The sequence below is a fragment of the Octodon degus genome, unplaced genomic scaffold (genome assembly GCF_000260255.1).
Source record: "Octodon degus isolate 3935 unplaced genomic scaffold, OctDeg1.0 scaffold00206, whole genome shotgun sequence".
In the NCBI taxonomy this organism is placed as follows: Eukaryota; Metazoa; Chordata; class Mammalia; order Rodentia; family Octodontidae; genus Octodon; species Octodon degus.
Window position 1 is genome coordinate 3,247,460 of NW_004524782.1, and position 17,257 is coordinate 3,264,716.

At 42.2% G+C, this 17,257-nt stretch overlaps 1 protein-coding gene across 1 annotated transcript; it reads left to right on the forward strand.

Annotated features, from left to right (window-relative positions):
* The first annotated feature begins 4,257 nt into the window (after positions 1 to 4,257).
* LOC101583477 (zinc finger protein 347-like) lies at positions 4,258 to 16,411 on the forward strand. Its single transcript, XM_023704866.1, has 5 exons — positions 4,258 to 4,318; positions 6,421 to 6,472; positions 9,869 to 9,995; positions 10,428 to 10,511; positions 13,675 to 16,411. The coding sequence occupies exons 2-5, from the start codon at positions 6,458 to 6,460 to the stop codon at positions 15,012 to 15,014; spliced, it is 1,566 nt and encodes a 521-aa protein (XP_023560634.1). The 5' UTR covers positions 4,258 to 4,318; positions 6,421 to 6,457; the 3' UTR covers positions 15,015 to 16,411.
* The last annotated feature ends 846 nt before the right edge of the window (positions 16,412 to 17,257 follow it).

Below are 17,257 nucleotides of genomic sequence, written 5' to 3' on the forward strand. Positions count from 1 at the left end.
CTGAGCTGGCCACACACACACACACACACACACACACTAAATTAATAAAGGCTTTAAAAAAAATGGTCCTTTATTTATATCCCCCTTTTTTGTTTTGTCAGAGATGGGTGTTCCATTGCAGTTATAGAAGCTGTATTGGGAGAAGTCTGTAAAGGACCTTTTCATACTTAATGTCAGTCCAAATATTGTAGGTACTTGAATACAGCAAAATAACCCAATATAGTCCAATAGTCCATAATAGTAGTGAGTTACCAACACAACTAGCAATTCCATTTCCATGAAGGTTAAAGATAATGAAAAATTTTTAATATATGTACTGGCTATTTGTTACATCTTTTGAGAAATGCCAGTTCAGCTCACTCATTTATTTACTCATTGGCTTAATTGCTGGGGGAGGGGTTAGGTTTTTTTATGTTCTAGATATTAAGTAACTGCCCAGATTTTCTACCATTCTATAGCCTGTCTCACCACTTTGTTTTATTGTTATGTAAAGGATTTTCATTGTGAAACAGGTGCATCTTAATTCTTGTTATATTTTCAGAGAAACTGGAGTCTTATGCCAGTCCAGTATCTTTACCTATGTCTAGGACTCTAAGTGATTACCCTACATTTTGTTATAGTAGTTTCATTCTTGAGTCTGAAATTTATCCTTGCTTAATTAATTCTTGTACAGAGTAAAAACTAATCCAGTTTTGGTATTTGTGCATGGATGTCCAGTCTTCCCATCATCATTCATCCAAGAGGCTATATTTTTATTCCAGCATTTGTGTTTGGCCTCTTTTTGAAAAATTACAAGGTTGTGAACAGGAGAGATAGCTCAGCAGTCTAAGTGCCTGCCCTGCAAGTGCAAGGGCCTGGGTTGGATTCCCAGTATCACATACCCTGCCGGCCACAGAACCGGATGTGGTGGGACATGCCTGTATTCCTAGAGTTGGAGAGGCTGAGACAGGAGGATCATTACAAGGGCCGGCCAAATAGCTCAGCAGATTAAAAGCACCTGCTTGGCAGATGCAGGGGCTGGGAGTTTGAACCCTGGGCCTGCCTGCCAGCCCCACCCCTGGGGCGCCCTGAGACAGCAACTGAGACTGAGAGTGGTGGTGCATTCCTGTAATCCCAGCACTTAGGAGGATGTAAACAGGAGGATCACTACAAGTCCAATTTGATCTTCGCAGTGAAACCCTGTAGACCCTGTAGACCCTGTCTTAAAATGCAAAAAAAGAATAAAAAAGAGGAGGATCACTACAAAGCCAAGCTGCACAGTGGGACCCTGTACCAAATAAACAAATAAGTAAATAAATTTCAAACAGAATTACAAGGTTGTTAGGGCTTAGCTTGTGTCATCACAAAGCCTCATATATTCAAAGGCAAGATTTTTGCAATATGGTTCAGATTTAGATCTATTTCCACTCATCCCTTTTGGAATTGGACTGTATATTCTGCACAACTGTATCCTGAAAGTAATTTGGATGTTTTTAAAAAGCAATGAGTTGGGGTTTTGTATTTTTTTTTCTTTTGTGGAACCAGGGATTAAACTCAGGCCCTTGCACTTGCCTGGCAAGCGCTTAGTCTACTGAGCTATCCCCGCTGCCCAAAAAGCAATGAGTTTTAAGGTTAAAAAAAGACAACAAATTTGAAGGTATGTCGGTTTAAAAGGATGATATGAGACATCCTTTTAAAGGATGTAATTAAGAGACAGTACCAATATCATTTCAGCAATTGCAGTTTTACAGAAAAACAAAAGTAAACAGTCAATAATCATGAAAACAGTGAATTAAAAGTAAAGGAAACACAAGTTTCCACTGGCAGGGTGGAGGGAGTATAATACTGTTGGTATTCCCCTCAAAAGGACCCTGTGATGACAGTTACTTTCTCCTCTGTAGCACTTTCTCTCTCCCAGCACTGGGAAAGGCAACAGGATGGACTTCAATGCACTGAACTGGGTCACTCATGGCTGAACAGGGGTTGGATATGATCTTCTGAGAGAAATACCTGGAAATTCAGAAGTTTCATGCCACTAGTTATACAATTTCTTTTTGCACATATAACAGAGGATTATCTGCATTTTATATTATTAACATTATACAGCCAAAAGTAGTATTTTACAAGTTAACTTCCCATGTATAATCAATCCAAACCTCATTAGGTCTAGTTTCGTCACCCCTTGCTCTTTCCCCACCACTTTCTATAGTTCTTTCTAGATTTCTGACCACTTCTGTTTTTCCTTGTTGCCCCACCTCCACATTTCTTCTTATCAGGAGTTTCAGCCCCAGTTTTTCTGGGGCAAACTGTTTAACCCTGTTCTTTCTCCTCAAATTTTCTGACTGTTCTTTAATTCACACATTGCTGCTTGGCTTTCCACTTATCTTTTTTTCCCTGATAATTTTACATTCTGAAACCTGGGGAAAGACTAGACAAACACTGCAGCTTCACTTCTCTGACTCTCAAGCACACAAGTTTTGGAGATGAGGTAGCTAAGCAATCTGTAATTAGTCTCCTGCTAGTTTTGCTGAAGGCGACTCCTCATGAAGAGGCTTCTTGGGTTAATTCTGTTTCTGGCCAAAGCTGTTTCTCCACCCCTTTTAGTCTATCCTAATGATCAATTGCAAGGTTATAGTTTCTGGATTAAAAAAAAAAAACCTTATCAGTAACTTGTTGCTAATAGCACTCAGAACATTAATCATCAGGAATTGACATCAAGTGGGGGAGAAAGCAAACCATGGAAATTACACCAACCGAGGGCCCATCCCACGTGTTTGAAAGTAAACCTATACCTCCCTCAAACTTCCACATATACACTGCAATGGCAGCCTCAGAGCAAGATGACAAACCCTCAGCTTCCAACCTGCCAGTGATAGCAAAAGCTCTTTCTTTCCTTGCAGCCGTCTCTGAATTTCTAGAGCTGCTGAGGAAGAGAACCTATCTCAGTCATTTTTCCTTCACGACACAACAGAGATACACAGGACCATGCAGGACAGAATCGTTTAGGATCACGCTTCAGTCCACAGTCAGCTGGCTCCAAAGAAGAAACAGCAGGCAGTGAGGCTTGGCAGAGGAGAAGCAGAGAGAGAAGTGGGCAGTCCCAGGGGGAGGCAAGACCTACTGTTATGGTTTGTGCGTACTTGTCTCCCCCCAAAAGCTTCATGCAGTTATTGAGGAAGGCTTCTAGAGTTTGTGATTAATTCATGATCTAATGCTGGGATTATGGGTGATCTGCATACAATATAAGGAAGGGAGGGAGGGAGGCTTGCTAGCTGCCACAGCTGCGGCTCCTCCCTTTGCTCTTTGCTTGTTTTCTGCCTCGGAGCCAGCTGAGCATGGACTGAAACATCCACTAACTGTAAGCTAAGCAAACCTTTCCTTTCTTAATTTTGGGTGTTGGGTCTATGGCCCCGCCAATGAGAAAAAGTAACAGAAACATCTACTGACCCCTCTCCCTTGACATCACATTTAGCTTCAGCTGTGCCTTGGTTCACTCTCCTTCCTAAAGCCACATCTATGACACTGGAGGCTTTGTGGAGAAACACTTTGCTATAAGAGAAGCTTTAACTAAAGCTTCCTTCAATCTGGTCTCCCCTCCCCGCTTGGCCCCTGCTCTCCTGCTCACTGCACCCTCCTCTCTCCCAGCACTAAGAGTCTTGTCTTTGGGGTCCGGATTCCACCTGCCCAGCGTCGCCTACTCCAGGTCTGCCTGCTCTCCCTGGCCCCCTGTCCTTCCCCTTCTCCCCTTCCCTGTGGGTTCTGCCTTCCTCCCCAGGAAGCTCCCAGCTGCTGGAATACAGATTCCTCCCCCACCGCGGAAAGAGCTTCCAGGCGCGCGACACCCACCGGACACCACCGCCCAGCGCCAGGTCGTGAAAGAGCATGCGCGGCCGGGCACGGTTTCCAGCTCATCTAGTTTGCAATCTGCAGGGCAGTGGGGGGGATTTTAAATGAAATCGCCAGAAATAATTTTAACAGCAAGAACTGGGGGGCACAGAGGCCGTGCGGCTTCCTTCAAGGAGATCCCACGTCCACGCCGCAGTCACTCAGCGCAGCGCCCAGCACAGGTCTGATCGCTAGGGAAGAAGCAACTCAGCCAGAACCTCACCTGCGGAGCGTAGGCCTGCCCGCCGAGGTCCCGCCCGCCGAGGGTCCCTCCCGCCGATGACCACGCCCACCGACGGCCACGCCCCTCCGAGGCCCCGCCAGCCGACGGTCACGCCCACCGACGGCCCCGCCCCTGCGTGCTGCCCCGCCCACTCTGGGCTTTTGGGCTGCGCGCGCAGTTTCCTGCAGACCCGGAAGTGGGTCCTGTGAAGCGAGGATACGGTCGCGGCGAGTGAGTGTCCCTCTGTCCCGGTTGTCTGCGCTCTGCTTCGCTGTCCCAGCGCCTCCTTGTCCGGATCTGGGTCTCTAGGGACCTTCAAGGCCCCGCCCGCCCCTCTCCTGGCAAATTAGACAGCGCTGTGAGACACCCCCCCCCCCCCCCCGCATGGGCCCTGCAGAGCGGAGGTGCTCGAGGAAGGGCTTGTCCGTCCCGCCTGGGCCTTCGATGCCTCCCTCCTCCACCGCGTCCTTACCTCGGTCCCAGTCTCTGGACCCCCCGGGAGGGGACCCGGCCTCGCCCGCCCCTCCCCTCCGGGGCTGCGCCCACCCCCACGCCAGCGCCCCTTTCAGGCTTCCTCTTTCAGAGACCTGGACTTGTCCTGTGACTTTAGGATTCTTGCTTCCCGAATTCCACCCAGGGAGAAATGTGCTCCTCCAGAGAGGGCTGCTCGTCTATCCCCTCCCTGTGAGCAAAAATGGGCAAAGGGATCAGGAAATAAACACCCGTGAACAGATGGAAAGGTAGAGCACAGGTGAGCGATTCCAAAGAACCAAGAGTAGAAAGAAGCCAAGAAGGTAGCAAGGGAGAAAAAGTGAGTATTGATCGGCAGAGATGAGAACCCCCAAAATAGGGGATAGAGCCAGAAAAGGAAACAGCTCAGAGCAGGAGATCAGAGGTGATTCACAGCCATGGCAGACAGCAACGTGTGTCCTCTGCTGGTGTCTCCTGACGCTGTCTACTGAATGTGATGCTGTCCAAGACTTTAGCCTTGAACTTCTTGACAATATCCATTGCTTTTCTTTATTACCTCCTGCATGGCTTTGATACCATACTCATGTGTTCATTGTCCCTGTAGACCTTTCCGAGAGTCGTATGTCCCTATATCACCTCAAATTTGCTGGGACATCTGACAGATACCACTTCCTTCATAGTCCCCATGTGATTCCTAAGTTCTGTAAATAACTTCCTTTGTAGTCCCCACTGTCTCAGGTAGGGGTTACCCTGCACTTCTGGGGCTTAGCTGAATACTTGCACATAATGTATGTTTTAAATATAGGATGTGTTATAATATTTGTAAGTATTTTATGTAAAATAGAAAAATCACATCTTTATAAAGGTGATGACAAAGCCTGTTATTTTCGAAATTCATTTCAGATGTGGGAGAAAAATATTAGGTGTGTCAGCCACACCTGCTGTGCTTCCAGAAGTAACCTGGCTCCTTTGTCACCTGCAGTATCTGCTGTGCTCACTCTATTCCAGCCACACATCCTGGGGCTGCTGTAGTTCCTGGCTGAGGACTTCCTTGGGATTCTATCTCTGCTTAAAACTCACTGGCCTGTCAGCTGCAGATGGCATATACCTTCCTTCTCAAGCCTTTGTTCTGATATCAATGTTTCAATGGAGACTTCTTTGGTTTCTACCTTCCACTGACATCCTAATCACATCTTCACTCCCACCTCTGGTCCATGTTGCCTGCTCTTTTGCCAAGTTCTTTCTAATCTCCCCAGTCCTCTCTCTGAATCCTCAGGACAAGACTCCAAAGGGAGCCCAGAGCAGGATGGTGGGAGGGGGGCTGGGCTTGCCCTACTGGGTGGTGCTCAACCTTAGGCTCCTCTTGGAGTGCTGAGGTATTGTGCAAATAACTGCTATGGCTCCTTACCAGAGTGCCATTCCCATGGTCAGCATAGGACTCATCCTTATTAATATTTAAGATTGATTCTATTCTGTGTGCGGTAGTGGCTATTCAGACTGTCCTACATTTCTAAGGGACAGGATCAGCTTGTGATTCTTGGAGGAATGAGGGGGAAGTGGTGGGAATGGGTTTGATCAGAGCTAGGACAATGTCCTAAAGGAGAACTCAGTGCAGCCAGGCTCTCCACTGCTGCCAGTTTTTGGGCCTTCACTGGGAAGAGAGCACACTCTGAACAACATCGAGAAAGTCTCTTCTGCTTTTTGTAGGAGTTTCATACCACAACATCCCCACCTCAGTACACTGGACAGCACAAGACCCATCTTTCCATATGTTGTTTCTCTTTTGTGTGTGTAGCTGTGTTGCCGCAAGAGGATGTGTTCAAACTGAGCATTTAATTATGTTTTTGATTCTTGTTACATAGGGAAGAAGCCTGGAAGAGGAAGCAAAAAGGTTCGAAAATGGCTGTTACTCAGGTAAAGTGATGTTCTCATTTGCTTTTCAGTGTCTCTGTCCTTTATGAAGTATCTGACCCAGGACCACTAACTTCCTATAATCTTGCTGTTTTTACTTCTCACACAAGTGCTGTAGCCTTCGTAGTCTCCACTAAGACTCCATCCATATCTGTGAGCCAAGGGAGTTCCATTGTTTCATGTCAGGAAGTTCCATTGGTCATGATTCTGAAAAGTACTCGCCATGTTTTTTGTTCAGAAAGTTAGTATTTTGTTGACTAGTGTGTCCCCTGTGTCTTATGTATCTCCACTACTCAATTTTTCCTTGTGTTTTTTTCTTCTTCTTCTTCTTTGAGATGTAAAGTTTATTGCTATGAGTTTATCCTTTATTCTGGGCATAAAGTTTTACTACCTGTTATAGTTTGTGTCTAGTTGTCCCCCCAAAGCCTCACACATTCAGTGGGGTAGGATTCTGGAGTTTGTGACTAATTCATGATCCAAGGAAGGGATTACGGGTATGAGTGCTGCTAGTATTATGGGTGTGAGTGCTACACCTGCCCTGGGTGGGTAATCAGCATACAACATAAGGAAGGGAGAAACACTTACTGGCTGCTGCTCCCCTTTGGCTCTTACTCTGTGCTGTTTTCTGCCATGAACTGCTGCCCTCAGCCATGTACCATGCTACCTTGGAGTTAGCCAAGTATAGACTGAAACCTCCACAAACTGTTAGCTAAATACACCTCTCCTTCCTTAATTTTGAGTGTCGGGTATTTTGTACCAGCAATGATAAAAAAGTAACTGAGACACTACTTTAGACTATTTGCCGTTGCTTTTACTACATTCACTAAGTTTTAGCACATTTGTTTTCATTTTTCTTTTGCCATCAATGTTTTCTAAAATCTTTTTCTGCTGGCTGTGTCAGAGGGAGTTTACTTTTCACATATTTGTGGGGTTTTGTATGTCTTCAGCTGTTAAATTGTACACTTACTCCATTGTGCACAAAAAAATTAAAATGATATCAAGATTCTTAAAGGTTTGTTTTAAGCTAATTGATGGCCTATCAAATAGCTGTGTGTTTTAGAGGTAGTGGTTTCTGCTGCTGTTGGGTAGAATGTTCTGTTCAGGTCTGTGAGGTTTATGTGCTGTGCATTATTTTGAAGCCTTCTGTTCAGTGCTTGATCCTCTGTTTGGTTATTCTGTCCATAAGTTATATGGAGCATGAAGTGTCCCCCAAATATCCTGCTGCCATCTAATTCTATCAGTGTTTATGTTGTCCTTTGGAGAGGGTTAATGTTGGGTTCGTGCTTGTAATTATCATATCTCCTGCAGAACTGCCCCTTTTGTAGTAATGTAAAGTCATTTTTTTTTTTTTATCTTATGACAGTTTGTATCTTAAAGACTATGTGTTAAAATATATAAGTAGCCACCCGTGCCCTCTGTGGGTTTCCATTTGGATTTCTTTTTCTATCTTTCCATTTTTGGCCTATATGAGTCCTTTAAACAAAAGTGAAACCTTGTTTATAGCATGTAATTGCACATTGTTTCTTTTTTCCTCTCTTCAGTCATTATATGGTGTTTTTTGTTTTTTTGGTTTTTAGGTTTTTTTTCAAGACAGGTTCTTACTGTGTAGTTCAGGTGGCCTTGAACTCTGTTAGCCCAGGCTGGCCTCAAACTTGTAGCAGTCCTCTTGCCTCAACCTCCTGAGTGCTGGGACTATAGGCCTACGCGACCACGTCCAGCACTGTATGTTTTCTAATTCAGTCATATTTTTATTCAAATGGATCACAATCATTCATAGCAAAGGGCTTTTGTACCTTTATGTGGAATTTTATGCATTTTTATGGCCTTCTTTCAGTTTGACTTCATAGAAATTTGTTAACTCTTTAGAAATTCCTTGACTGGGCAAGCTGTAGCACATGTGCAGTCCCATCTGCCCTGGAGGCCAAGGCAGAAGGATCATAATTTTAAGGCCAGCTGGTGCAAATCAGCAAGGCCCTATTGAAAGAAGAAAGGGAGCAATACAGAGACAGAGGGTAGGGTAGGGTAGGTTGATAGGTAGGTAGGTAGGTTCAGGTGTGTGCTGTGCCATTTTTAACTCTTTGACCTTAAAGGAGTCCATGAGTGTCCGTAACACAGTTTTCTCTATATTAAAAGAGAAACATTTCTCCTGAGGGCTGTTACATTTTTCCATGAAATTATGTAAGTAAAGCAATTAGGACAATATACGGTACCAAGAAGTGTCCAGAAGCTTTAGCCGTTACTGTTGCTTTCATTATCATAGTTTTAGATTCTGATATTTCTTTTCAGCTGCTGTGCACTGTCATTTCTGAACACATGCCTTATTCTGTAGATCATGTAGATACTGAATATAACTTTTCTTACGGAAAACCTGTGCTAGTTTTTTATTTGTGCATTTCTAGTTTTACCCACAAAATAAGAAATCTATACTTGGTGTAGAATATTACAACCTCTCATGTAAAGGTATAAGGAAACACAGTTCTAGAGATACAAGCTTCAAAATGCTTTGTCTTTTATGAATATATAAGAAAGACAAACTCACTTCCTCCTTTGATTTCACCACATAGAAAACTTTCACTCCAGATGCATGAAGATTTTTATCTACACACCAAACAAGCACTTCTGTGGGGGATGCTCTGTAATTCATTTTCATTCTGACACTATGTAAAAATAGCCTAAATCCCACTGTTGAGATCTCGTACCCACATAAGTGTCCCTATGTCAGAGGACACCTGCGGGTGCAAGTTTCAGCCTATTGTTCTGAATAGTGAGTTGGAAATGGGGATTCCTGTCCTCACAACCCCATTTTGGGTTCAAAGAATTTGCCACAGCAGCTCAGGAAAATCAGTGAACCGCCTGCCCTCAGTATTTCTTATAAAGTTTATTTAAAAAGATGGACGCTCAGATGAAAAAGATGCACAGGATGAGCTGTGGGATAAGTAACATGGTGTGCCCATTTCTTCTATGGATGTTTCACCTTGAAGAAGCCTCCAGACATTTATCTATCTGACTGCTCCTTTGAGTCCTATTTTTTAGAGTTTTTCTGGAAGCTTCATTAGTTGTGATTGGTTATATCACCAATACTGCTGATCAGTTAAAACTTTAGACTCCTCCCTTTCCCACAGGTTTGGGAGAAGTGAATGTAATGACTGTCTAGTACCTCCTAGGTCTTCATGATGACCAGCTCCTGTCCTGAAGTTACCTAGGAACTTGGGACACCATTTGTATCATTGGTGTATAAAATCATCTTTGCCACTCCAGAGTCAAAATGTAGATATATCCGGAGCATGGCTATAGCTCACTCACTTCAGTTGAATTGGCCCTTACATTTCCTCTTTTTATTTTATAGGGAGATTATAATTCCCTCCATTTCCCTGTGATGGAACATGTTTCTCATTTCAGGATCTCTTGACATTCAGAGATGTCGCTGTAGAATTCTCCCAGGAGGAGTGGGAATGCCTGGACCCTGCTCAGAGGACTTTGTACAGGGAGGTGATGTTGGAGAACTACAGGACCCTGGTCTCCCTGGGTGAGGATGGCCTCCTTCTGGAGGTCCGACGTACTCTTTGTCTTTTTGCTTTTTCCCTTGTGTCTTCATAGAATCCTCTGCAGTATTTGACTAAGACAGATGCCTATTGCCTCTGAAATGTGAAACTTTGTATTATGGCATCTGGACTTGTGATAGATATGTCAGTGTTGATTTAGACTGGAAATATGGCTTAGAGCAGACTTTTAAAATAGTCAGTTTCCTGTTCTTTTCCTTGTACTTTTGAGTCATTGGTCCTTGGAATAGAATTAGGTATCTCCACTTAACAGTGAAACATTGGTCTACGCCCCTCTATGGTCCATATCTCAAGTAAAGAGGACTGGAGTGTGGAAAGGGCACCACAGATCACTTGCCTTTCTTTTTCCAAGCAGGAATCTCTCCTTTGACCTGAGTGTTGTCTTCGTGTTGGTGTAGGGGGAGAGCCCTGGAGCGTGGATGGCCAAGTGAAAGTATCCAGAAACCGAAATGAGTGGAAATGTGTCACAAGTGTGAACACAGGTGAGTGCTTAGATGGGTAGAGTGGAAGATGTATGGTGACATAGCGTTTGGGAAGCTTCAATAGTGGGAGAGGTCTGTGGGAAGCTGTTTACTTCCTCTACATTCCCAGATTAGTGTTTTCTTTACCACCAGCTGTCACCTGTCAAAAGCAAGCAAGCAGGGAGGAGGCAAGAGTCTTGCTGTCCCTTATGCTTTATGCCGACTTCCCTCCCTTGGGCAGGTGTAGCACTCACACCCTTAAGCCTAGCCAGAACTATGCTAAACAAATCAGTAGAGTGACTTCCTAACCACACACTCTAATGCCACCATCACACTCTGTACATTCATGGACCTCTGAAGAAGGTCTATAGCCACATGAGGCTTTGGGGACTCATTGACACAAACCATGACAGCATGTCTCAGGGTGCTTGAGACACTAGGAAGCACACTGAGCTGTTGCAACAGATACAGCCAGTAGTAGCTGAGTGACTTGTTTCCAGCTGCTTTCTACTTTTTGAGAAATGTCACAGAACTCACCATGGCACCATGACAGTATTGGCCATATTGTAACAGCAAGAAGCCACATACAGAAATTTGAGGTTCAGATTGACACAAACAGAAAAAAAGCCACATGATGATTTTAAAAAGATGAAAGTAAGTTTATTATATAAGCAGAGCAAATAAGAGCATAATCCAATAATACATTACCACACAATGAGGCAAGGGACATCACCAGAGATGAAGGATCCTGCATGAGAACAGAGCAGGTGAGAAAACATCAAGCTGTACTCAAGTTTGTTAGTTTCTTAAGTACTGTGTGCAGACTTGGTACCAACAGGCTCACCTGTCTGGAAGGTAGCATTTCCCGCGCTGGCTAGAGCCTGGGGATAGTCAGTTCTGTGTATGTTAATAATTATCTGTATACCTTTTTTTCCCAAGAGGTAGTTAGCCTCTTTTCAGAAAGGCAGCAGCTAAGATGATTTCAGTGAACACCTGTATTTTGCTGAATGTCATTACTTCAACCTTTTTTTTTCAAACATACAGTAAAAGCATCTCCTTGGAGCCCACAATCAGTGGCATAGAAAAATCTCTTAGCAACACACTTCTCAAATGCACGGTCTCTTCTGCTTGAGACTTTGAAGTAAGCCATCCTTTATTCCCTGTGGGTGCTATTGTTCATTTTCAACAACAAACCTTGGCTCAGGCCTTTTGTTCAGTTTTAAGATCAAACTTATAAAATACAGTTTTCTTGCATCTTACTGAGCAAATGAAAATGTCTTAGATTTTAAAGTGCACCATCACATAAGACAGTGTTCTTCTACTCTGTACTTTTCCATATATCCTAAGTGAACCTTTTCTCTGTGTTTAATCAGCACTTCCATATATTTTATGATACTTGCAGTGTTCTTTGTTTTATATCTGCAATTTATGAGACTTGTTCAAATGATCCATTAATTTACATAGTAACAAGATCATCTTCACTGCACAAAGGATAGCTAAACATTTGTGTACAGCCTTATTTCCTTTAGTTTTCTTTCTTCTAACTTAGAATATACTGTTAAAGTACACTTTGTGTGTTAAATTTGTTTTAAATTTGGTATTTTGATATCTTCATGATATTGTTTTATGTTTTATTAATCCTGTCTTAATGTCAGAAACAACTGCTTCCTTACCCACTATTATACTACTGCCTGGCTAACCCTCTTCCATTCTCCCCATAACTGAACTCTCTTTGCCATAGTTAAAGAATGAACACTTTTGTGTCACTTGCTCCATCTGTTTCTCTTTTTCACAAAAGAGTATTAACTCCCCTTGTGTAGTACAGTTCACAGACTTACAGGCCTGGACTGCGCTCTTGTGCTTGTTACTCCCTGCCCTCCATGCTCGTCTGATCCATGCTGGCTTTCTCTCATGTGGTTCTTCTGTGCACTCAGATTTGCAGAGGACTCCCACACTAACCTCACAGTGAAAGGAAAGACATCTTCTCAACCTTTAGCTGTTCTCAGGACATTACCTAAATTCGTGTGTGCAGTGGTGATGACAGATAACATTGTCAGTGAACGATGGCTCAGTGACACTGTACAATGAAGCAAAGTGAAGCTATGCTGTTTCCTTTGAAATATTACTTTTTATACTTCTTGTAGTTGCTGTAACTTGTTATATTATGTGCTGCCTGTATGAATAGATATCATTGGGAACATGTAGACTGAGACTACAGACCAACAATCAAATCCTGTTGTCCCCTAGTCTATATAAATTAGAGTTAGAAAATAAATGGCACCAGCTTGCTATCATAATTGAAAACTAATATTAACTTTAAGGATTTTACAAAATACTGCTGTGAAATAGTTAAGAATAATAGCTACTAGGGCTGGGGATATAGTTCAGAAGCACAGCACCTGCCTGGCAAGCACATAGTCTTGAGTTTGATTCCTGGTTAAAAAAAAAAAAGAGAAGAAGAAGAAATATGTTATAGTATATTTAAAAATTCCTTTATTTAATAAAACTGATCAAACTGCTATCCTTATAATGATGAGAGGCTCCATTTTGTGTCTCTTACCTCAGTCTTTCATTAGATACCATGGACCAGTATACTTTGATACAAAGATGTATGTTGCCAGTTTGGTCAATGCAAATTCTGTGATCAAAGTACCCGTTCAATTAACTTTGAAATGTAGTTGGCCAGGCATAGAGCTCAGTGGCATGAGCCTGGCAAGCGCAAGGATCCAAGTTTGACCCCTGGTACCAAAAACAAAAAAAAAAAGTGTAGTGTTTTAGTCGCAATGTTTTTTATGTATCTAATACAAGGTCTATAGAGTCTCACTACACAGATCAAACTTGTAGTGATCCTTCCTGTTTTTTAGCCTCTCAAGTGCTGGCATTACAGGTGCATGCCACCACACCCAATCTCATTCGCCATCTCAGAGTGCACTGGGGGCAGGACTGGCAACTCCCAGCCCCTGCGCCTGCTTAAGCAGGCACTTTAATCCACTGAGGTATCTGGCTGACCCTGGTCACAACATGTTGGAAAATCAGCATTTCTTCAGTTGTTTTCCTAAAAAGTATAAATCATGACATTTCATAACTGCTCAATTATAATTATTTCTTTTGATATAAACACGTGTAACAAAATTCATTTACCACTTATAATTAATCAGAACTGATGATTTCTTATATTTCACAGATTCTTCTCCTAAATGTATGATAAAAGAATTGCCACCAAAAAGGAAAAGAGATACAGGAGAAATGTTCCAATTGGTAATGTTGGAAGCACACAAAATTCATGATATTCAGGAATTGTTCTTCAGAGAAATCCAGGCAGATATACATGACTTTGACTGTCAGTGCACAGCAGATGGAAGACTTGACACAGGATTCTGTGTGAAACAGAAAGAAAATCTCACTGATAGAAGTGATGAACATGGTAGAAAGAATACACGACAGAAACATATTAAAAATTGGTTTGGAATAAGCTTTAAATCACATCTGCCTGAACTGCAGGTACTTGACAGTGAAAAGAACAAATGGAATGAGTGTATGAAATCTTTTAACCAAGGTTCATGTTTTACTACGCATCAGGTAGTCCATGCTGCAAAGAAACAATTTTTATGTGATACATGTGGAAAGGTCTTCAATAAGACAACAAACTTTAGAAATCATCAGAGAATGCATACTGGAGAAAAGCCTTACAAATGTAATGAATGTGGAAAAGTCTTCAGTAAAAAGTCATACTTAGCAAACCATCAAAGAATCCATACTGGAGAGAAACCTTTCAAGTGTAATGACTGTGGCAAAGTCTTCAATCAGAAATCAAACTTTATACGTCATCAGACCATTCATACTGGTGAGAAACCTTACAAGTGTAATGAATGTGGCAAGGTCTTCAGTCTCAAGTCATACCTAGCAAATCATCAGAGAATCCATTCTGGAGAGAACTACAAATGTAATGAATGTGGGAAGGTCTTCAGTCAAAAGTCAAACCTAGCAAATCATCAGAGAATGCATTCTGGAGAGAATTACAAGTGTAGTGAATGTGGGAAGGTTTTCAGTCACAAGTCACACCTCACCAATCATCATAGAATCCATTCTGGGGAGAAACATTTCCAGTGCAATGAATGTGGCCAGGTCTTTAGTCACAATTGCTACCTTACACAGCATCTAATAATTCATGCTGGAGAAAAGCCTTATTTGTGTAGTGAGTGTGGCAAGGGCTTCAGGCAGAAATCATACCTTGAAAATCATCAGAGAATCCATACTGGAGATAAACCTTACAAATGCAGTGAATGTGGTAAAGTGTTCCGTCATAGGGCTTCTCTAGCACAGCATAAGAGAATCCATACTGGAGAGAAACCGTACAAATGTAATGAATGTGGTAAAGTGTACAGTCGCAGGTCACTTCTAGCAAACCATCAAGCAGTGCACACTGGAAAACAACTTTACAAATGTAATGAATGTGGTAAAGTGTTCAGTTGCCATTCAGACCTTGCAAAACATTTGACAATTCATACTAGAGAGAAATCTTAGAAATGTAATGAATATGGCAAGGTGTTCAATCTCAAATCATCCCTAGGCCATCTTCTGAAATTTCATACTTGAGTGAAACCTTAATGAATTTGTCAAGATTTTGAGTCAGATTTGACACTTAGGCGCCAGTGCATTCATAAAGAGTGAGAAGGGCCAACCAGGTAGCTCAGTGGACTAAAGCACCTGCTTAGGCAGACACAGGGACTGGGCTTCAATTCCTGGTGTACCATGCTGGCCCCGCCCCAGGGGTGCCCTGAGGTGGCTAGTGAGATGGGTGGTAGTGCGCACCTGTAATCCCAGCACTTGGGAGGCTAAAAACAGGAGGGTCACTATGAGTCCAATCTGTAGTGAGACCCTGTAGACCCTCTACTAAATACATAAAGGAGTTGAAAAATCTTAAAATCCATGAGTTAGCAAAGCTGTTTGTGTGTAAGTCCAACTAAGCTCTTTAACACATAGCATACTGGAGAAAAGTGGTAAGGGCTTTTGTGACAAGCTAGCTTGGATTTCATTGGAGATACCTACCTGGAGAGCAATCTAATAAGTGAATGAGGCCAGTAGTCATCAGGCACTGTTGGAGCCTTAGAAAACATTGGCCACTTCCCAGTAGGAAGATAAATTTTTATGTAGAACAAAATGAGGCGAGGCTAGAGTTATTTAACACAGCTAGACAAAAGCTAATGCATAGTAGATACAAACCTTGCCAGTGTAGCAATGCCTGAGGGTGAAAATCTGACCTTAGTGTTCAAAAAATTCAAACTGGAAGAAAACCTCACAACTGGGATGGGAGTGTCAGGTCTTTCAGTATGTTTTCAGGCCTCAGAACACATCTGACAATATATCCTCAAGAAAAACCTGGAAAAAAATCAGTTTGGCAAATCTGGTATTCACTCCTTGCACTAGCATATTTCACATAACCTATACCGAAGAGTAACCATAGGAATATATGCAAACTGTATTACAGTTTGCTTAATTCTGGAGAATTTGCACATGAGTGATACCTTACAGATGAAAGTAGCAAAATCTTCATAGAAGTCAAGCAATAATCAATATCCAATCCATACTGTAGAGCAATAAAGAAAACTACAACAGACTTGTAAGCCTTAAGGCTTAAAAAGTATCAAGTTTCATATCTTTGAGGAAGCCATACAGAAGTAGTGGATGTACTAAGGCTTTTATCCAAGCATCAAAACTATTGAAGTGGAATAAAATAAAGTGGAAAGTAACCTTAAAATGAATACAGTCAGTCATCAAGTGTTAATTTTGTTGTCATAAAATGATTTGTTCTGAAGTGAAACCAGACCAATACAATGAGCTTGGAAAGGTCATTTTTGCCAGGCATGGTACATGCCTGTAACCCCAGCATTTGCCAGGCTAAGGCAGAAAGGTAGACTTAAGTTTGAATCCGGCCTGGGCTACAGAGTTTCCAAAGATGCAAAGTTCATTTTAAAAGATGTGTCCTTAGGATTCACCAAAGAATTTTTGCTGTAAAGAACTCTTACAAATGTAATGCTGTGGTAAATTTAACCAAATTGTAAAATGTGTTCCATTTCATGAAATTAATATGAGGAGTAAATGAGTCTTATCCAAGGTGAGACTGGTGTTACATACTACAGAATGCTGTAATCACAAGTTTACATAGTATTTACATTTATGATATTTGTCAAAAGTGCAAGCAAGAACATGTAAATGCCTAGAAACCTTCAGGTTATAAATTATTCTTTATTTTTTGGAAAGCTGACTGTTGTGGTTCATACCGAGGTGTCCTCTAAAGCCTCATCCAGTCATGGGGCAGCTTCTAGACTTCGTGATTAATGATCCAATGCTTGGGTTATGGGTGTAGTACTGTACCCACCCTGGGACTGATAATGTGCATACAATATGAGGAAGCAAGCAAGGCTTTCTGAAAGCTCCCACGGCCGCTGCTCCTCCCTTTGCTGTCTGCTGTTTTCCACCTCCATGGACTGTTGCCTTGTGCCACCCTGCCATGGAGCCAGCTGAGTTTGGACTGAAACCTCCACAAAGTGTGAGCTAAGTAAACCTTTTCTTTCTTATTTTTGGTATTGGGTATTTTGTCCCAGCGATGAGTAAAAAATTAACCGAGACAGTGACAGGTGTTTGAACTTTTTTTTTTTTTTTTTTTCAAAGTTTTATTGACAAACAGATAGCAATGAGACAGTTTCAAATCAAATCGGAAGGACAGTTTCAACAAATAATACACTGCATATATTCTTCTTAGTGGT